Here is a 22,135-nt window from a genome sequence, read left to right as displayed (position 1 = left end):
TAAAATACCTCAGCCTGCTCAGTAGTAGTTAGACTGCAAGAAACGTATGGGAAAAAAAAAAAAAAAACAGGAAAACAATAATGAAGATACTGAATCAGCATCCCCACTATTGAAATGCAATTAATCACCTTATCAAACTATTCATATAAAAATGATAGATTTTACAGCTGCATAAACTCAAACTCTAACTTCAGCAGTTATCACCATTAAGAGGTTATTGAAAAGGAGCTGTTGGTTATTCTAGTGCTGCTGTCTGCACTCAGCTGGATTCCTGACTGCAGTGACAGAAACACCTGGACATCACACACAGCCCACAGCTCTGTGCACGGTCTGCATGCAGCCCCCATTCTGAACATTTCTGCCTGGTAATACAAAACCAGCCATTTAAATAATTAAAGACTACAGACCTCTGCCAGGATTCTGCTGTGTGACATAATGTAACCTGCTCATTTATTGATTTTATTTTGTCTTTTGGCCAAAAAAGTGAAAATTGCACAAAGCTGTTCTTTGCTTTTTATTTGTCACTTAAAAAAATCGATAAAAGGGAAGTTTTTTTGTTTGTTTTGTTGTTTAATAGCAAAATTACCAACGTTTCTGCCCTTGTTTATGACTGTCAGTTACCAAAATATTTGATAAATCAATTAACAAGCTTTAATAAAACTTAGAGAAAGTAACCCTTGGATATACACCTACACTTAATTAACTTTCAAAGATAACCCAATTCAAGATGGCTGCCATAGCCAACAGATCTTAAAAAATACAGAAATGGCTACAGCTTAGTTTTCCAGATATCGAGCTAAGATTTGGTGTTACAGATCTTTGTTTAAAGTTTGCTATTAACTATTTGGGGTCAATTTAGCCTGTCTGTTAGCAACAAATCGCACGCACCACCAGATAGATTTTAATGAAACTGTCAAGAAATAATCATTGGATGGACGTCTTTAACTGATCCAATTTTGGAGTCAACCCACATCAAGTTGCATAAAAGTAGCATTTAGCAACACATAAATGGTTATGGCTCAGTCAGTTTAAAATGTATTGAGCTAAAATATGATATGGTTGCTGAGAGTCATCCTCAACACATACCCCGAGCCTGACATGTTACCATATCGCAGGATCGATATTTCCATGATTTGACTAACACGGCTACAAATTATTTCTCAACATAAGATGATCTTAGTCTAAAACTCTGGAATGAAAGGCGGCGGGCGTTGTGCAATCATTTAAGCAGTGCTAGGCCTTCAAATTTCCCGATGTAATCGTGAAAAGGACGATAAAAATGCCTGTGCTTCATGTTTGGGAAGTTCAGAAAAGAACGGTGACGTGGCAGCAGGGTGGTTATGGCAACACTGGGAGAGGAGCTGAATTCGTTTCAGCACATGTTGTTGTGAAGCAGCTGTCTGACGAAGGGATCGATCCCTGCAACCTGTGCGCATGGCAGCGGACCCACACTGAGGCGAAGGCTGGATGGTGACGTTTTAAGGCAGGTCCCGGTCCAACCTACCAATGGTACAAGTCGGTCCTACTCTGCTGGGACTGAGCGCAATGAATGGGTGTCGGTGCTCTGCACGGCAAAGGAGCAAGCACAGTGAGACTAGGCGAGCAGGGGGGGGATGCGGCATCGGTGCGCGGGAGCTGTCCATCAGCACCACATCCTCGACGGAAAGCCAGGAACCCACGAATCGAGCCGAGACCGAGTCGCTCCCGTTTTTAGCCTGCCGCCCCCGCCCTCATCTCACCACAGAGTCCGCACTTCGACCACCGCCGCTCAGCGCCAGAGCCTCCAGGAGCTGCCGTGTCTGAGCCAGCCCTCCCGGAGACCCGTTCACAGCGGAGACCCCCTCCCGCTGGCGAGCTACGACACCAGCCGGCGACCTTCACACCGAGGGGGCGAAGCGAGTGCCGGGCAGCCGGCACACCTGCAGCAGCAGCAGGATCCGTGGGCCCCAGCCGGCTCCCAGCAGCAGCAGCAGCCGCCGCAGTCCGAGGGGGAGCCTGTTTTTCCGAGCTGCCACTGCAGCTTTTCGGAGCAAGACGCGAGCTTCTCCCAAAACCAGCCCCTCTCTGCCGACCCTCTCCCACCGCAACCCTCCCCACCTTTTCCTCCACCTATACCGCCGCCACCAGCCTTCTCCTCCCGCGGATCTGACAGGGGAGATCGCCTCAGAAGGAGCGCCAATAATTACCAACAGGCGAGCATTGTGGAACGCTGCAGGGGGGGAGGAGGAGCGGGAGGGCACCGAGACCACAGGCAGCTGTTGCAGCAGCAGCAGCAGCAGCAGCAGCAGCACTGTCATCTAAGACTCCAACAGAGGGACCCCTCCCCTGAAGGAAGCCGTGGAAACTCACAGAAAGGGCGCTCTTTAAATGCATGTAACTCCACCGAGGATCAGAGAGCGTTCGAGTCCCAGACTCAGGACCCGCAGCAGCAACAGATCCCGCAGCTGCGAGCGCAGCAGCAGCTACTGGTGGGGAGCAGCCTGCCTGTCAACTACTGCGCCAGCGGCTCCGGAGAGCCATGTAGGACCCAGCGGGCTCCTCTGCTAAAGCAGCCGCGGCAAGGCGCGCCGCCGGGGGTCTGCCCCCAGCGTCTGCAGCAGCAGCACTGTGAACAAGACTGCAATAAGTGCGGGAAAATCAGCGGACCCACCGACCGAGCGCAGCCGCACGGCCGCGTAACCCCTCCGGCAGCACCGCACGCGCACACGGGGAACTGGTCTGCGACTGGCAGCCGCAGCAGCAAAGACAGCCCCAACTACGGCTCCAGCTATCACCTGTGGCCCGAGAGCCCGCATAAAGGAGAGGAGAGGATACGCATCAACCTCCATAAGGTACATTTTTACATTTCCTCTTGCCTTCGGGCGCTGATTATCCCACAGAAACAATAAAATAAAGATATATTTATTGAAGAAAACTGTATTTTTACTCAGTGACCACGCCTGTCATATGATTTTGATAGAGCACAGCTCGTTTGGGCTTTTTAGTGCACGGTGTGCGCGTGCGGGTTGTGTGTGAGTGTGAAGGCCTGGACGATGTGTATGTTTGTGTGTGTAAAAAAAGCGCACTGATGTAACTGTAAGCCAGTGTGTTGTAGGCCTGCTGCTTGTGTGGTATTTGTTTCACTGAGTTACACAAGCATGTGCATGAACGAGCAAAAGCGCAGTTGCGAGCATTCGCGCGCACACACACCTGTTCCGTGTTGCAGGCTTGTTTTGGGAAACCTGCTGACAACTGATGATGATGCTCCCTGGAATCCGAATTACAAAGTGTTTGTTGTTTCCTCTGAGCAGAGGGGAACCAGAGCGACGGATTGTCATGTTTTAGCTTCCAGACAAATAGCACAAGTGGTTAGTAATATATAGGCTCCCTTTAGACCTAAACTTACTTTACTCATGCTGCATATAGGAGACATAAACATTCAGTAATTTACTGTGCAGAGGACTTTATCCACCCATTAACTCTGTATATTTCCTTCCAAACAGCCTCACATTCAGTAGTTTCTAAGGATCCTTCAAACATTTTCTTCAGACTTTTCTTAGGTCAATCTGTAAATTCTTTAACCAAAACAGACCCTATGTTTTGTCTACACAGAACAGTCAACCTATAGAAAAACATATGTAGTAACTTAAAAGAACAGTCACACTTTAAAAAACAACAATCAGTTTCAGCTGGACTCACTCCTCCATGCAACTGAAAAGGATTAGAAGAACTTCATTTTCAAATAGGGAAACAAACTAATATAAATAATTTTAAAGTTGTTCTAATTGTATGTACATCACAAATGGTATATTTAAAAAAATGTTTAAAAATATAATTTTAAACGTGTTGACAGCAGAGAATTTTGAGCGAACTTCATATACATTTGGACAAACCTGAAAAAATGAGTTGGACTGACTTTTCTTAATTTATATAGGGCTTGTTCAGTGATGATGTCAATGAACTGGCATGATGGAAAACGTTTTGCCATGCATTACCTTACAGTTTATGTGCATTTAGTATAGTGTTAGTACTCATGGTTGATCGTGTAGATATTATTTTTAGGCAAAAGGCAAAACCATCACACCACACTAGAGGTGGAGTTCTGAGGTTTGCCTCCTGACTTTGAGTCTGCAGGTTGCTGTTCATCCCATCAAACCTCCAAGTGCAGCTTGTTGTCAAATCCTTGTCCAGCCCTCAGAGCAGGACCCTAGGACATTGCTCTTTAGAATGAAGGCAGTCAGGCACAAAGTGCATTTATTGGGTAGCCAAGCCCAGACTAGAGCCTGATGAGGCTCCCTAAGGAGAGTGATAGATGGGGGAATGGATGTACAGCTATCCCCTCTCTGTCCTGGATGAGCATTGGTGTAATCCTTGATGCTTTGTTCACCACACCTGACCTGTTGCTGACTCGCAGACTCTTATCCATCCCCAGCCTTCACCTCATCTTCAATGAGATGGAATAAGCCTCCAGAACTATTATCAGTGAAAGACCCACCTCCAACCAGGATGGGCTTTGTTAATGCTAGATTGTGAGCAAATAAAACTTTTATTTTAAATGACTTATTCACAGCCCATGTTTTTGGATTTTATGGTTATAACAAAAACTTGGTAGAGTGTTGGTGAATTAAGCCATATTTTCTTTTCTTTTGTTTTTAGTTTTTACCCACAGACCATAATTATTTTAACACACAGAGGACTACCGGATGTGGTGGAAAAGTAACAGCTTTTTCTAAGATATACTGGCTAGTGTTAAACATGAGACAACTGTTTGCTGATTTTAGTGAGAAATTACTTGCTTTCAACAGGAACCACTTCATGCAATAAACTAACAACAAGGATGTTTTTGCCATCTGAGGTCTCTGATAAACATAGGTAATGTTATTCACTGACATAAGCTGAATGAGTTAAAACTAGCTGAGAGAAAACTAAGATGCAACTTACTTAAAGTTGTCTTTTTAATGATCTGCTTAAATGTTTAGAACCTGACACTTGAAGTTGTCCTAACTTAACTCAGTTAAAGTAACAAGGCAGCTAAACTGAGCTACACTGAGTAAGCAAAGGATTTTTTACAGTGCACAAAGACACACACTCTGGTGCTCTGTCTTTATTTGCATATATGCTGGGGGTGTGCAGTCTTTACAGCCAAAGGAGCCACTTCTGCTCCTTCTCCCACTAAATCAAATTTGTCCTGAGCCGCAGAACCTACTTGAAGCAATGGTTGTGAATGACTCTCAGCTAAAGATAACACATATCATTAAGTGTTGTATAAACACTACATATAAAATTAGAATTTGTTACAATATAAAGTTAAAGGTCTACAACAAATTGTCGACATCTATTGGTATGTTTACATGTTAGGACAAAGGAAAATACCAAACTCTGATGAAGAAAGGACAAATCTTTTCTTTTGATAAAATGTAAATATTGAACTATGCAGCCTTTTTATGTCAAATTAATAACATAAATATCCCACTTTAAGATAATAAAGCATATACTTTCATCCAACAAATTATTAAAGTGAACATAAAAAATGATTAGATTGTTGGATATTTATTTGTGACTTATTACCTCTAATAAAGGCAGTGACCTTTATTTACTTCAACTTTTATTTTTTTTATTTAAGGCAGTACTTTGCTGTTTGATGACTTGTGACAGTGATGTCTGTAGAAAGCTGCACTTTCTGTATTTTATTTTTTCCCCAAGTAGTTTTCCTTCAACTGTGTTAAATGTAAAACCTTCTGTGGATTTCAGTGAAAGATCACTCCCTGTGGCTGGAAGTGAATTGAATTAGGTGTCTAACAGGGTAACTGATCATTTTATTGTGATCCTTGTGTTATTAGTATAATTTTCTCACAGACTTTTCATTTGTAAATCAAACACAAAAACTTCTGAAACTATGTTATTTTGGGTCAAAGCTACAACGAGAAACTGCAGAGTTTGCTCTGAATAAACACAATGCATGTGTACACAACAAGTCTTTAGTTAGGAGTGATTCACAAGTTAGAATTAGGTGATTACAAATGCTTCTGTAGGCAGTTATATGCCAGGACTGACCATTTTACTCAAACCTTGAAGACACCAATGTGTGCAAAGTCATGAGATATGCTGAATGGTTGTAAATGACTCTCAGCTACTACCACATCAAATTTTTGCTTAATATATGTAAAACTGACTGTGTTACAGCCATTTTTGTGTTAGCTGAGGCAGCTATTTTGATTTGCACTAACTTCAAAAGTTAATCAGTTCTAGACGTAAAGCTTATAATTACTTTATGAGAGTTTCCTTAAAATCTGTCCAGTGGTTCATAAGATTTTTTTGCTAACAGATGGAAAGGGTCAAGTCTTGAATTTGAAGGTGATATGTCGCACAATATGTTACTCTTAAATTATGTGTTAGGGGCAATGCTCAGCTACTACCGCACAAAGTACTAGCTGAATATCTGCAAAACTGAGTTATAGGTATTTTTGTGTTTTACAAGGTTAGCTAGGTGTAGTGGCCATCTTGAAGAGGATTGATTGATGAGCATTTCTTTAGTTGTAGATGTACACACATTAATCACTCTCTGAAAGTTAAAATAAATCTATTCAATGGTTGATGAGATATTTTGCTGACAGACAAATAGGGTTGATTGCAGTAGGTAATGGCAAAGCTTTAAACACAGATTTCCGCTGCCAGTTAGTGCTCAGATTATAAGTGGAAGATGATGCTCAGCTATCACCACACCCAGTTTTATTTCAGTATCTGTGAAGTTAACTTAGTTGTAATCATTTTTTTGTATTTGCTAGGTCATCTCGAGTCTGGTTGACTCCAAATGTTAATTAGGTGTTACTGTACAGGCAGTGATTACTTTCTGAAGATTTTAATAAAACCCATTCTGTGGTTCATGAGATATTTAGCCAACAGTAAAGACAAACAAACACACACTTACACAGACACAAGCAAAAACATTGCTTCGCCTTTAGAGGCAAGTGAAAATGGTTAGTGTTTATTGTTTTATTGTCTACTCAAGGTTCCAGATCAGACACATTAGGTCTAGTTTTGAGTTTAGGAAGGAAAACAGGCATGGAAGAATTCAGTCAAATTTCATGTTGTTAAAGAGGTTGCTAGTGATATTTGATGACATTTTCTGCAATTTGAATAATATTTTTAAAAGGCAGTTATCTCTATAAAGCACAGTATAAATAGAGATCACTTCTCTGGAAACACAGACGTGAGCACATGTTCAGGTGTGAAAACTGATTATTATTATAAATCTGATCTTCAAATAGCAATAGTTCCGTTATCTTTTTACAAAAAATGTATTTCTCTTAACCTTTATTTCCTACAAAACCTGTCAAGTGTCATGGATTAAAATAAAAAGATCTTGACAAAATCCATTCTCTCAGATTAAAAAACTGTTCTCAAGGTTTAACAAACAGTTCCCTCAGTTTAACTGTAAGCAACACACACAAACCTAAAATAATAGTTTTGTTTTCAGTTTAGATGAGGAAATAAAAATAAACACAGAACAGGAAGAGAGGGTTATATGAGGTTATAATGATCAATACCATGAACAGTATTAAGTTTTCTTTTTGTTTGCTTTTTTACCTAGACCATATCAGATATTTATAAATTAATGATTTATGAGTCATTCATTTAAATCTCCTCTTGTTGTTATTAATCGTTAAATAAAAAACCTTGTTCAGTTTGGAGTGTGACTTATTTTGAAAAAAAATCAGGCTGTAGTTTATTGTCTACTTTTTTGCAGGTGAAAGGAGGTTGTTGTTTGTCATTTTATAGGTCTGGTGACTTGTTATCACCCACCATCAAAGGCAAAGTTGAAAGATAAGGTTTTGCCCATGTCTTTGTATGCTTGTATGCCTTTCTGTTAACAAAATAACTCAAGAACCGCTGAACAAATTTTATTTAAAAAAAAAAACACATCGCTGAATGCAGCTGAGATGTCAGCCACAGTAATCTGACCTTAAGAACACAAAAAGGACTTTGACTCTGTCAATTTTACAAAAATTGAGCTAAAATCTGATGTGGTAGTAGCTGAGACTGATCCTCAACACATATTTTGAGCTCTAACAGATTGTGCAACATTTTTTTTTTAAATTTTGCCATTAAATAGTTTGAGTCAACTCAGTCTGTCTGTTTGCAAAATATCTGCTGCATCACTGGACAACCTTGAAGAAATGATCATCAGACATACATCTACAACTAATTATCCTTTGGAGCTAATCCATTTTAAAATGGCTGCCACAGCCAACCAATCTTAAAAACCAACTAGAAGCACTTGGAGAGCACAAACCTCCGCCAAGCCATATTGTCATTACCCCACCTGTGGCCGTCAGGTCGAGTTGATCAGAAATTACAAGGGCTTCTCGACCTCTATTTACCTCTCTTCTGAGGACTTCAGAAGGCTTAAAAATTGTAGGATCCGAAATTTAATCACTTGGTTTTTGTGATAACCCCAACATTTCCTGAAAATTTTATAAAAGATTGTTCATTAGTTTTTAGGTAATCTTGCTAACAGACAAACCAACCAACCAACAGTACCAAAAACATAACCTCCTTAAACAACATGGGAACTCTGGCACGAAAAGTGGAGGGCGATATGCAGTCTTTTAATGAATACAAAACATTAAATTTATAAGTTATGACCCTTTTCTCACGGGCGTCACTCTGCCCTACTCGGGTTGTCCCACTGTGGGTTCCATTGGTTAGTCCCACCCACTTTTCATCTCGCTTCTTGAAACCTATTTAGCTGAGGTTCCAAGCAAGCTGAGATCTGAAGATTTGACATCAGCAGACTGCAAGTCATTGATTGGTTACAGCATTTTTGGAAACTGTGGCAGAGAATGGTGATTGTTTATGACTTTATTTAGCTTATTTACCTGTTGGTGGTAAGTTTCAGGTGGCTGTGCTACGAAGACCCACCCACATTGAGGCACTTAGTTATATGGAAAATCACCATGACTGTATAGAACCAAATAGAGTCAGGTAGAGTTGAGTTAGGGCAAAGGCAGTGGTGCTGAGATGGGACAATGGATAAATAGCTTTAGTGATCTTGGAAGTCCAAATATGTCCAACTTTTCAACAATACTTTTCAAAAAGATCTATTGCTGGTTCATAAACACAATGAAATCTGTTAGCAAATTAGTCTGAAATCAGATCTACTTAATCAGATTAACTAATCTGAGGGTACAAATTGCAAAACTGTGCAAAAACTGAAAATAATTCCTATGACCTATCTTTTTATTTTAACCCATGGCACCTGGTGGGCACACACCACACCTCCCAGTTCAGTCAAGGTGAAGTTTTCTATCACAGAACAGGAAGGGGAAAAAACCAGGGGACAGTGATGAGGGTGTAGCATAAGATAATCAGACTCCGTTTAACATGCTGCAGCTGTTTTCAGAGGCTCAGCTGACACAGCAGCAGAAGGTGCTTCATGGAAACACCTTGACATCACTGTTCTGAACTCAGCTCGATGTTGGAGCATCACATGAACAAAGACATGATCATTTGGCAAAAAGCAGAAATTTATCTTGTCACTGTCTCATTGCAGTTTAAATTAAAGGCCTGTCAGTCACAGAGCACAGAGTATAGCTGTAGAAGCAAAAATTCTTATCCATGCTAGACTAATGGCTAGCCAAACGTGTGCCAGTTTTTTTTTTTTTTTATTGTTGTTTAGGTTTATAAAAAATGACATACCAGTGTAAAATAGCTAATATTAAACCAAAAACACAATTTGTTTAGTTTGTCACTGTTTTCAAACCGAATAATGTCTGTTTTATGATATGTGAATGTATGTGTGTTGAACATAGATAGCCCAAAAGTTTACTCAACTCCTGGGGGACTGATACGTTCAGGACACTCTCAGCACCCTCTCTATGTAACCATCTATGCTCACAATAGAGCTGCTGCTTCTTCGGATTGAAAGGAGCCAGTTGAGGTGGTTCAGGCATCTGATTAGGATGCATCCTGGGTGCCTCCCTTTGGAGGTCTTTCGGGCATGTCCCCCTGGAAAGAGACCTGGGGGCAAGCCCAGACCTCCCTGGAGATATTATATCTCCTCTCTGGCCTGGGAATGCCTTGGGATCCCCCAGGAGGAGCTGGTGAGTGTCACTGGGGAGAGGGAGGTCTGGGTTTCTCTCATGAACCTGTTGGCTTAGTGACCTGACCATGAATAGGTGGTAGGTGGAAGATGGATGGATGGATGAATGGATAGATAGATATATGACATGAAATGACTTAGGTATTTGTATTTTCGTATACCACTAAATAAAATGACATATTTTCAGCTCAATTCATATTAGTTTATTTTCAAAGGTGTTAACTGATTTCTCTGTGTCTGTGAGTGTGTTTGTGTTTGATTGGCTGTACCATTAGCAAAATATTTTATGAATCACAGAACATATTTTATTTAAAACTTGCTGAAAGTGATCATTGGATGTACATCTACAACTTTTGGAGTCAACCTAATTCAAGATGACTGCCACAGCCAACTGACCTTAAAAACACCAAAATGGCAATAACCCTGTCAATTTTACAGACCTTTCAATTTTACAGACCTTCACCTAAATTTTGGCGTGGTAATAACTCAGTTTGATCCTCAATACATATTTTGAGCACTAACAGTTTGTGCAAGATCTTTGTTTAAAACTATCTTATTAACAATTGAAGTCAGCCCTGTTTGTCTGTTAGCAAAAGATTTTATGAACCACGAACATGTATTTTCATGAAACTTTCAGAAAGTAGTCACTACTTTAGTACATCTACAACTGGTTAAGTTTTGGAGTCAGCCCAATTTAAGATGGCTCTCTCAGCCAAGCAATCTTAGAAAACACAAAACAACTATAATTCAGATGATTTCACAGATATTGAGCTAAAATTTAGTTTGGTAATAGGTGAGAGTCATTTACAAAATATACTGAATGTGTTACTGATTGTGCAAGATCTTTGCCTAAAACTATGCCATTAAATGTTGTAGTCAACCCTGTTTGGCTGTTAGCAAAATAACTTATAAACCACTAGATAGATTTAAATGAAACTTTTAGGAAGAAAATATTGTAAATACATCTACAACTGATTAATATTGGGAGTTAATCAAATTCAAAATGGCTGCAGAAGTCTATTGACAATGGCCAACAATAATTGCTATAATTCAGTCAGTTTTACAGATAATGAGCTGAAATTTAATGTGCTAGTAGCTGTGAGTCATTTATAACACATACTTTCAGCGTGACATCTACCAATATTGCGTGAGGTTATTTTCAAGGTTTGGCAAAACATCTACAACTTTGTCATTTCTCAACATGATATGATCTTAGTCATTCCTTCAAGGAATGCTAGTCCTTTAATTATACTTTTTTATTCACTCATGTTCAACTATCTCACGTACTATGATCCAGCAAGACATGCTTATCTAATGATGGATAGATATTTGGGAGATCACGATTACATCTTTTTGACTTGCTCTTAATCAGACACCTCTATCAGCCCTTTCAAATTCATTAAACAAAGCACTTGTGAGCATACAAGCCTGATCCAGTGTATACCATTACAGTATCCCACAGAACACCCTGAAACCTAATCGCCATAGCCTCTGAATAGATGGCAGTTAGTAAGATATTGTAGCCACCCTGAAAACATCGCTTCATCTATTGTGGTGGGCCGTGTAAGTACTCAAATGCCCTCCACTTACTGCTATTGGTGGGGGAGGGGGATATCCACCTCAGAGACATGTCAGGTCATAAGCACTGGATTTATTCTAGTGTAAAGAACTGATCTGAAATTTTGTTCAGCAGGAATTTGTGACATCCAGAACCAGAAATCATCAGAACTTGACTGCAGGTAAAAGTTTAAATGTGAAGGCAATAAATTCACATGATAATATGACCATGATAATAATGCTTGTGATCAAAGGTCCCATTTTTGTGAAAACCTGAACCTAGAGAAATCTCCATATCAGGACAAGCAGAACTGATATATATATATATATATATATATATATATATATATATATATATATATCCAAGTAAATCAAACTTTTGTGAAAGCAAACTGTCCACTTCGGAAGCAACACTGATTGGCAATCAGTTCCACATGCTGTTGTACAAATGGAATAGACAACAGGTGGAAATTATTGGCAATTAGCAAGACACACTCAATAAAGGAGTGGTTCTGGGGACCACAGACCACTTCTCAGTACCTATGCTTTCTGACTGATGTTTTGGTCACTTTTGAATGTTGGTGGTGCTTTCATACTCGTGGTAGCATAAGACGGACTCTACAAACCACACAAGTGGCTCAGGTAGTGCAGCTCATCCAGGATGGCACATCAATGCGAGCTGTGACAAGAAGGTTTGCTGTGTCTGTCAGCGTAGTGTCCAGAGGCTGGAGGCACTACCAGGAGACAGGCCAGTACACCAGGAGATGTGGAGGAGGCCGTAGGAGGGCAACAACCCAGCAGTAGGACCGCTACCTCTGCCTTTGTGCAAGGAGGAACAGGAGGAGCACTGCCAGAGCCCTGCAAAATGACCTCCAGCAGGCTACAAATGTGCATGTATCTGCACAAACGGTTAGAAACCGACTCCATGAGGATGGTATGAGGGCCCGACATCCACAGATTGGGGTTGTGCTCACAGCCCAACATGGATGCTTGGCATTTGCCAGAGAACACCAGGATTGGCAAATTCCCAACTGGTGCCCTGTGCTCTTCACAGATGAAAGTAGATTCACACTGAGCACATGTGACATACCTGACAGAGTCTGGAGACGCCGTGGAGAGCGATTTGCTGCCTGCAACATCCTTCAGCATGACTGGTTTGGCAGTGGGTCAGTAATGGTGTGGGGTGGCATTTCTTTGGAGGGCCGAACAGCCCTCCATGTGCTCACCGGAGGTATCATGACTGCCATTAGATACCGAGATGAGATCCTCAGACCCCTTGTGAGACCATATGCAGGTGGAGTTGGCCCTGGGTTCCTCCTCATGCAGGACAATGCTAGACCTCATGTGGCTGAAGTGTGTCAGCAGTTCCTGCAAGATGAAGGCATTGAAGCTATGGACTGGCCCGCTCGTTTCACAGATCTGAATCCGATTGAGCACATCAGGGACATCATGTCTCGCTCCATCCATCGACAACATGTTGCACCACAGACTGTCCAGGAGTTGATGGATGCTTTAGTCCAGGTCTGGGAGGAGATGACACAGGAGACCATCCGCCACCTCATCAGGAGCATGCCCAGGCATTGTAGGGAGGTCATACAGGCATGTGGAGGCCACACACAATACTGAGCCTCATTTTGACGTGTGTTACATAACATAAAAGTTGGATCAGCCTGTAGTGTGTTTTTCCATTTTAATTTTGTGCGTGACTCCAAATTCAGGCTTCCATTGGTTAATAAATTTGAGTTCCATTGATGATTTTGTTGTCAGCACATTCAACTTTGTACAGAACAAAGTATTCAATGAGAATATTTCATTCATTCAGATCTAGGATGTGTTATTTGAGCGTTCCCTCTATTTCTTTTGAGCAGCGTGTGTATATGTGTATATATACATATACACATATATATATATATATATATATATATATATATATATATATATATATATATATATATGTATATGTGTGTATGTATTTTCCTAGAAAAAGACAACATTCAACAACGTGTGAATGTTGAGTCAGCTCTTTTTTTAGACTTATTTTTTTGCAGCCTGGTAAACCTCTGCCCATCTTTACTTCTGAGAGATTCAATCTCTCTAAAATGCTCCCAGTCCTCTTACTGACCTATTGCCGATTAACCTAATTAGTTGCAAAATGCTCCTCCTATTGTTTCTTATTTTCACCATTTACTTTACAGCCTTTTGTTGCCCCTTTTTAGTAATTTCTAAGATATGTTGCTGCCCTCAAATTCAAATTCCCTCTTTATTTATTTTCCAAATATGCTACAATTTTCTAGTTTCAGCATTTGATTTGTTTACTATGTTCCATTGTGAATCAAATATGGGTTTATGACATTTGGAAGTCATTGCATTCTCTTTTTATTTACATCTACTGTATCTGTAGCAGATAGATAAGGATAAGCAAGGGTGATAAGTTTTCTTCAACCTACCACATATTAAGCTCTCCTTAAAGCAGGGGCACCAGGTCAGAGTGACCAAACAGATTGATTATACCTTATAGGAACTCAATCATTAGATTGTTTAATCTATTCACCTTTATTATTAACAGATCTCAACAACTGAAGCTGAATTTTTAAGTAACAGGGAACTCTTTATCATAATATTTACTCTGAATAATGAGGAAACTGAATTTTGTCTTTAAGGTTTATTGCAAAAAGAAAAAGAAACTAGAATCAACAATAAACATAACAAAAAGCAAGACTAAAAGTAAGAGTTTAAAGAATATTTTTGAGGAATGACTGTTAACTACTTTGAATGAGGATTAATTAAGATAAAACACAGCAACAAGTAATACTTTAATAATCTAAGGGGAAACAATGATTATTATTTAATATAAACCAAAATAATTCTTTGAACTGAATGGTTAGATTTCAGGATTGATGTTTTCAGTTTCCTATCTGCGCAAAGAATTTGGAATACTTTAAACTATTTTGGTAAATAGTTCACTTTGGAATTTGGTCAGAAAATGTTATTATTTCTGCCAGGTTGTCAGCTTAGTTTTAATGAAAAATCAGATTAGAAGTAATGATATTTATCACATTGCATCAGTTAAAATGAAATAGCCAGACCCAAAATGGCTTCTTCTATTATCTCTCTCATCACACAGAGTTACAGGTTCCTCACTGGATCAGAAGCTGTGAAGGGCCAGTCAACACTTTGTCTTTGAAGAACTTGGAGGCTGTTCAGGCCTCAACAGGACCATGACAAGGAGGCGGGTTAAGGCCCAGAGCCCTTTAAGGGTCAGAGGTCAGCGTTCTGTCTAAAGCCACCTGAGGAGTGGTGATGTTTGAAGAGGGTCGGTGGGTAGGCAGCTGATGCAGCAGGAGACAGGAGTCAGGCAAACTGGTACAAAAAGTTATTTCTCAACTTAAGTTTCTCTTTATGGTTTTCTCTTTCTTTGTCTTTTGTCTGCTGCACTTAAAAAGACAGTGAAGAAAATGTTTTCTCATATTACAAACTTAAACAAAGACAAAATGTGGGGGAAAAGGTCTTCAAACGAGAAACTACAATTAACTGACTGCAAAAATGAAAAGCAAATAAACTGAATTGCAATGACCCACCAAGGCTTTCTTCTTGTTATCAGACTTTGTTTGATAAGAACTGGGACATTCAGACCTTGGAGTTGAGCAGAAAGGCTTTATCTCACCCTGTCCAAAGATTCTTTCAACCATAACTAAGAACAGTTTACCTGTAAGACAAAAGAGAAAAAGTTTATTAAAGGGATCTAAGATTAGTTGTAACAGTAGACTTTATTAGAGAAATATTTATTTTAGATGTAAAAACAATACAGTAAAAATACTGTAAGCAGTTAAATTTTTATAAATTTAAATAAAATATTGTCACTCAGATGTCACCATGTTGCCTAGTGGTAGAGTGTCTGCCCTGAAACTGGGAGGTTGTGGGTTCAATCCCTGGCCGGGTCATACCAAAGACTGTAAAAATGGGACCCACTGCCACCCTGCTTGACACTCAGCATTAAGGGTTGGAATTGGGGGGTTAGATCACCAAATTATTCCCCCCTCAGGGGATAGGTCAAATGTGGAGAACAAATTTCGCACACTCAGGTGTGTGACAATCAGTGGTACTTTAACTTTGTTTATGCTGCAATGCATTCTGGGTAAATGACGTAGACTAGATCCTGTAGTGTTAGTTCCATCCAACCAATACAGTAATGAGTAACATCAAACCTTTTCAATTTGAACCAAACTGCAACTTGATGGCAATGTGGAAATCACAAGGGGTAATATAGAGGTATAATAATACTACTACTACTACTACTACTAATAATAATAATAACAACAAATGAAACGATGAATGACATGTACCGCTGGTAGGACTGTGTGATCAGGTAAGTAGTTCTCTCTGTCCAGTGTCAGGTCGAATAGCACTTGCTTAGGATCTGATCGGTCCCGTCTTCAATCCGGTAACACCTGTTTAGGGTCCTGTGTCGGGTCCGTGATTTTACATTCGGTACCAGTGGCAGTGGCAGTACCTTTGTTATTTAAAAGAGCCTCCAGCGTTGCCTGTTTCTGATGTTTCTCTCAGCATCTTTCGCACGCTAGCCGGTTTAGGCGCTTTATGAATACAAATTGTTGGCATAGCATTTGGTTTTAGCTTGCGAGGTTAAAAACCACCTGTTAGCTCTTTCATCAATTTTGTTCGTACAAATGACTCAAAGTCCTCTGGAGAGAAGTGTTGAGAGCACAAATGTGGGTCTTTTGGAAGTTGTGTTCTTCCAACGTCTTTTTCCCATTGCGCGCTACGTTTCTTTTCATGTGGGAAGCGATGCAGACTCACCTCCCTTTTTTTTTTTTTTTTGGTTTTGAAATTACAGCCTACAGCAATGCAACGTGGCATTGTTATAAATTCACACCAGTCAAACGCAAAATAACTCGACTAATGTTAGCCTTCCTGTGTTTACGCTGTAAGTTCCAGTCCAGTAAGACCTAACAGCATCATCAACCCAGCATGCATTGTGCAGGTGTAAAAATGGCAACCTCCATAGGTGAAAAATATAGCAAAAGATATACAATTTTTGGAGTAATTATGAGTTTCCAGGTATCACAAACAGCAAAGTTAATAGGAAAATTGCAACATATTTAGACCAATATGTTCAGCTAATTGTGGATCCCTTTAAAACACTTGAACATTTTCTCATATTGAATATTTGCACACAAAAAATGATCAATAATAATTTCTCATATTTCAACAGGTTTCATAGTAAAAAAAAACCTCATCTCATTTTATCAACGATTCCTGTTTTTCTTCACAAGTCTTGCATGTGACAATCTGTTAATAACTGATTAGACGTCCACAGTGTATGCTCGTGTCCCAAAACAATCAGGATTCACTCAGAAGGTCAGAATAAATTTCAGAGAGAACAGTTACTGAAAGATGACAGTAGATCATAGGGCATGAAAAACGGATGCTTCTACATGCTACAATGTCCACAACCTGAACTAGCGTTGTATTACGATCAATTATTATGTTAATTTCAGGCCTACTTAGATGACATTATTCTATAAAAGAAAAGATGAAAAATTAAAGAAACTCCCTTAAACTTCTTGCATCACTCTTGTTGTTGGGATCAATGGGCCTGTAAGCTGCTCTACATTAGCTTGTGTGTTGAACAAGCACCAGCCCACTTTTCAGGAGACCATGAGAGAGTGTCAGTGCAGAATGGATGGCTTGAAAGAAGAATAAAGCTATTATTTTAAAGGTTTCTATGCAGCTGCTGCCAAACTGCAGGCCAACATGCATATAATCACCCTATATGATCAACGTAAGGTCAGCTCACTATATATCAACATGCCACTGTCAAGAGCCGCAGCACTTTGTTTAGTGCTGCTGGAAAGTGGATAAGCTTTTAAAAATGAGTCATTTTGTGCCACAGAAACCAAACGGGAACAAACAAACAACAACAAAAAACAAAATATGTTCTTCTTCCTTTAATTTGTTTTCTTGCAATTTTGTTGTTAATGCCCAGTGCTGAAAGGTGAAGGTGGATGGTCATGTTTTTGCTTGTGTCTGTGTGCAGGTCTCTTGAACCACTAAATGGGTTTCAGTGACGCTTGCAGAAAGTATTAATTGGATGTTCAGTTACAACTAATTAACTTCTGGAGTTGACCCACTGCAAGATGGCCGCCACAACTACTCAGAATGAGCTAGCAAAAAAATGGTTATAACTCAGTCAGCTGATACTAACACCCAACAGATAATCTGAGTGAGAACAGATTGTGCAAAAACTGTGTTTAAAGTTTTGCCAATACCTAGTTGGAGTCGGCTCTGTCTGTCTGTTAGCAAAATATCTCATGAAGCACTGGACAGATTTTAATGAAATGTTTAGAGAATAATCACTACATGTGCCTCTACAGCTGATTATCTTTTGTAGCCAACCCAAATTCAGAAGGTTAATATTGCCAGCTGACATAAAAATCATAAAAATGTTTATAGTTCAGTCAGCTTTACAGATATTAAGCTAAAACTTGGTGTGGTTGTAGCTGAGAGTCATTCACAACGAATATTCTAAGTGCTACTCATTGTGCAAGATTTTTGACCAAATCAGCTAAAACTACATCATTTCTCAACATTAGTCTAAAACTCTGACATATAAGGCGGCAGGTGATATGCAATACTTCAAGGGATGCCAGACCCTTTATTTTTACCCCCTTTCCCTCATGCAGTGTGCAGTTTTTCTTCTAACTGGGGTAATTTATTTTCAGTAAATTTTACCAGAGCTCTTTGTTCCTTAGCTGTCTGATTTAAGGGAAACACTGAGGTAATTTGGCTGTTGGCTCTCCTTAAAGTAGCAATTTATCCCATCAGATATGTGTGTTTGTGTTGGCTCTGTAATAATACGGAGGTAATATTGAACGCCAGAGCTCAGAACAATTGATGCAGACAGATCTGCTCATGGCCTAATTGACTGGCGTTCCCGTGCCAGGAGGAACATTATGTTGATTTAAACTTTCTATCGGTCATCTCTCCGCTGCTGTTACGAAGGCCTCCGTTTGTTTTCCTCTCATTAGGCCTCCCCGTTTCCATTGACTCCTGCATTCGAGTGTGTGAGCGCGGCCAACACCTTCAAAGTAAACACACCTCTCTGAACAATTAAATGTCAGACTGAGGGGCAGAACCGAGCTCCCGTCCTCTGTATGTGACAGAGGGGTGGCGGCGCTGCAGATGTCAGATAAACGCTGACAGCTTTACAAAGCGTGGAAGGTTTCAGCTTAGGCTGCAGCTGCTAACACACACGTAGTAAGTACAAGAGGCTCTTTTAATAACTGATTGCTATTTTCTATTTTTTTTTTTTTTTGCCCATGGCTTCAAGTGCTATTCTGTGCTATTCTGAAATAGACTTGTGTTACGGTGTGTTGCTATGGAGAGATGAGCCTGGTGTTGTGTAGCACTTTCTCTCGAGAGTGTTATGTATAGTTGAGAAATCATGTGCAGAACAAGATATTGCCCACCGCTGAAAGGTGAATGCGGACGATGATGTTTTTGCCCATGTCTGTGTGTGTGTTCATGTGTTTGTCTGTTAAAATATCTCAAGAACCACTGGACAAATTAAAAAAAAAACTTTCAAAAAGTAATCACTGATTATACAAACTGATTAACTTCTGGGCTCAACTTGATTTGAGATGGCTGCCACAGCCAACACACCTTAAAAAAAAACACAAAAATGGCTACAACTTAGTCAGATTTACTGACATTGAGCTAGACTTTGGTGTGGTAGTAGCTTAACATTATTGACATCTCATACTTCAAGCATTGCATGACATCTTTGCTTAAAACCTTTGAATTACCTGTTGGAGTTAACCCTGTTTCTTTGTTAGCAACATATCTTTGGACAGATAAATCTCCCGATAAATCACTGGACAGATTTTATTGAAACTCTCAGAAAGTAACCATTGTCTCTTTCTCCTTCTACAATTGAAAGCCTTTTAGTCCACTTAATTCAAGATGGCTGCCAGAAGCAACTGACCTTCGGAAATATTTAAATGGCTTTTACTCAACCAATTTTACAGATATTGAACTAAAATTTAATGCTCAGTCTTATCCAAAACATATGTTGTCAGCCTTACACACTTCACATGATCTTGGCCTAAAACTTGCTTAAACATAAGCATCATTGCTCTTCGTCTGTTAGCAAAATATCTCACGAATCATTTGTCTGATTTCAATGAAACTCTTAGAAATGTACTGAATGTACATTTAAAACTGACTGACAACCCAATTCAAGATGGCTGCTGCAGCTAATCGAAGTTTGCCAACACAAAAATGGCTAAAGCTTCCTCAAAATTACAGCTAATGAGGGTCAAGTTTAGGTGGTTGTAGCTGAGAGTAATCCTCAACACAAATTTTGAGCATTGACGTATCTCATGAGATCTGACTATGGTAGGCATCTTGATATAAAACTTTGGCATGAAAGGCATTCCTTTAAGGAATGCTTGGTCTTTATCTTTGTCTGCAGCTTATACAATTTATAGCTTGATCCTTTGACCTTTAATGATATTTTTCTGCTGTAATGTGTCTTGTACCTAACAGCAAACTAAAAAAAAAAAAACTTTAGCATGTCAAGTCCCCACCGGAGCTTTTAGCTTAACAAATGGCTGCTTTTTATTTACACGGTAATTCCTTTAAGTACCTATGCCAAGAAATGCCAGGCATATAACGTATGAGTGCAAAGCATATGCTTTATGGCTAATTATGTTATTGATCTGCGGGCACTGCTGCATTAGGGCATGATCACAACACAAAGACTAGGAGAAAATGAGTGATGTAGCTGCAATTAGAAATTTGTCATTCATTCCAGCACTGATTCCATTCAATTTTACTGTAATGGTTTCATGTGTGAGTGTGCAGATGTATGTATATTGCTGTAAATATTCTCAGGAAGCAGTTCATTGGCTCATTTCAGTTGTTTATCACTCTCTGCCAAAAGGCGAAGGCAGATGATAATGTTTTTGTTCATGAATGTCTGTGTGTTTGTATTACCAAAATATCTGCTGAACTACTCAATGGATTTTAATGAAACCTGCAGTATGTAATCACTGAATAGACCTCTACAAGTGATGAACTTTTGGAGTCAACCTAATATAAGATCGCTGAAAGTGAAATTAAAAAACACAAAAAGGTTCAAACTCAGCCAGTCTTACAGATATTGTGGTAAAATGTGATGTGGTCTAAGCTGAGAGTTATTTCCAACACATACTCCAAGTGTTTCTCATTGTGTGAGATCTTTGCCTAAAACTTTAGCATTAAATGTTGGAGTGAACTCTGTTTGTCTGTTAGCAAAATATCTCCAGAACCCCTGAACAGATTTTAATGAAACTCCTAGAAAGTAGACATTAGATCTAGTTCTACAACTTTTTAACTGTTGGAGTCCAAATCAAGATAGCCACCATAGCTAATCAACATTTACTTGCACAAAAATGGCCATCACTCAATTTTACACATATTGAGCTAAAATTTGATGTGGTAGTAGCTGCGAGTCATTCAGAACACATCCTCTGAGTGTGATGTCTCACAATGTTGCATATTTTTTTCAAGATTTGGCTAAAATCTTGCCTCCCTCATTCCTTAACTTAAGATGATCTTAGTCTAAACCTCTGGAATGAAAAGCAGTAGGTGGTATGGATTCCTTCAAGGAATGCTACGTCTCTAATGTCAGTTATTCATTAAGCCTTTCAGATGTGTAATTTCATCATACTTTGCTCACACTTGCTGCTGAAGCTTCAGTCACTGCCTGCCCTGGAGAATTTAGGTGTAAAAAGCTTGTCTTGTCATTGTAAATTTTTGCAGTGTTTGCTTTGTATCTTATGGTGCTTGCAATTCCTGAAGTCTTGGTAGCCCTTTGTAGTCAGAGTTTGACAGCTTGTTCCTTGAGCCATTATAGTCCTTACTTTACAACACATGATACAAGTAGAATCTAATTACAGCCTCATCTGGCCATTGATAAGCATTCAGTGAAGAACAAAAAGTCCTAACTGATCTGCATCTAGACAGCCTTTAGCTGTTTGTGGGTAAATTTGTTATGTTTATAAAAACAAGAATGTTTTGCTGGAAAGAAAAAGATCTTATTCAGCTTCTAATCAAGACTCTATGTAGGTGTGTATTACACTGTAGAATATGCTGGTGTAGATTTTCAGTCATTCAGGCCATGGTAAATTTTAAAAAAAGTTAAAAAACAAAAACAACTGGACTTCTATTCTGTAGCTGAAGATGTTTCGCTTCTCATCCGAGGAGCTTTCTCAATTCAGAAATAGAGTGTGGAGTTGAGCTTTTAAAGCTGAGATGTGATGTAAGCTGGATTGCTTGCAAATTGTTTTCACTCTCCTAACAAAGGAGGCTCGTTAGAATCCTTGTTTGTCTGACTCACTGAGGGGCCACTCTGGTCACATGAGTGCAGGTGTTGATTGGAGTGAAACTGACTGAGGATCAGGCCTAAAGCTCCATTATGTTTTTGAAAGCTGGAAT

At 39.6% G+C, this 22,135-nt stretch overlaps 1 protein-coding gene across 2 annotated transcripts in view; it reads left to right on the top strand.

The window, feature by feature from the left end:
- The first annotated feature begins 1,367 nt into the window (after nucleotides 1–1,367).
- The window catches only part of kcnn1a (potassium intermediate/small conductance calcium-activated channel, subfamily N, member 1a), a 112,982-nt gene continuing 92,214 nt past the window's right edge, over nucleotides 1,368–22,135 (top strand). For both annotated transcript variants that reach the window (XM_025009397.2, XM_025009395.2), the window contains exon 1: nucleotides 1,368–2,831. In XM_025009397.2, coding sequence (XP_024865165.1) covers nucleotides 1,614–2,831 — 1,218 coding nt within the window. In that variant the 5' untranslated portion in view covers nucleotides 1,368–1,613. The remainder of the gene's footprint in view (nucleotides 2,832–22,135) is intronic.

Source organism: Kryptolebias marmoratus, linkage group LG20 (genome assembly GCF_001649575.2).
Source record: "Kryptolebias marmoratus isolate JLee-2015 linkage group LG20, ASM164957v2, whole genome shotgun sequence".
NCBI classification, from domain to species: Eukaryota; Metazoa; Chordata; class Actinopteri; order Cyprinodontiformes; family Rivulidae; genus Kryptolebias; species Kryptolebias marmoratus.
Note: the sequence above shows the minus strand (reverse complement) of the source record. Positions and strands in the feature narration are given on the sequence as shown.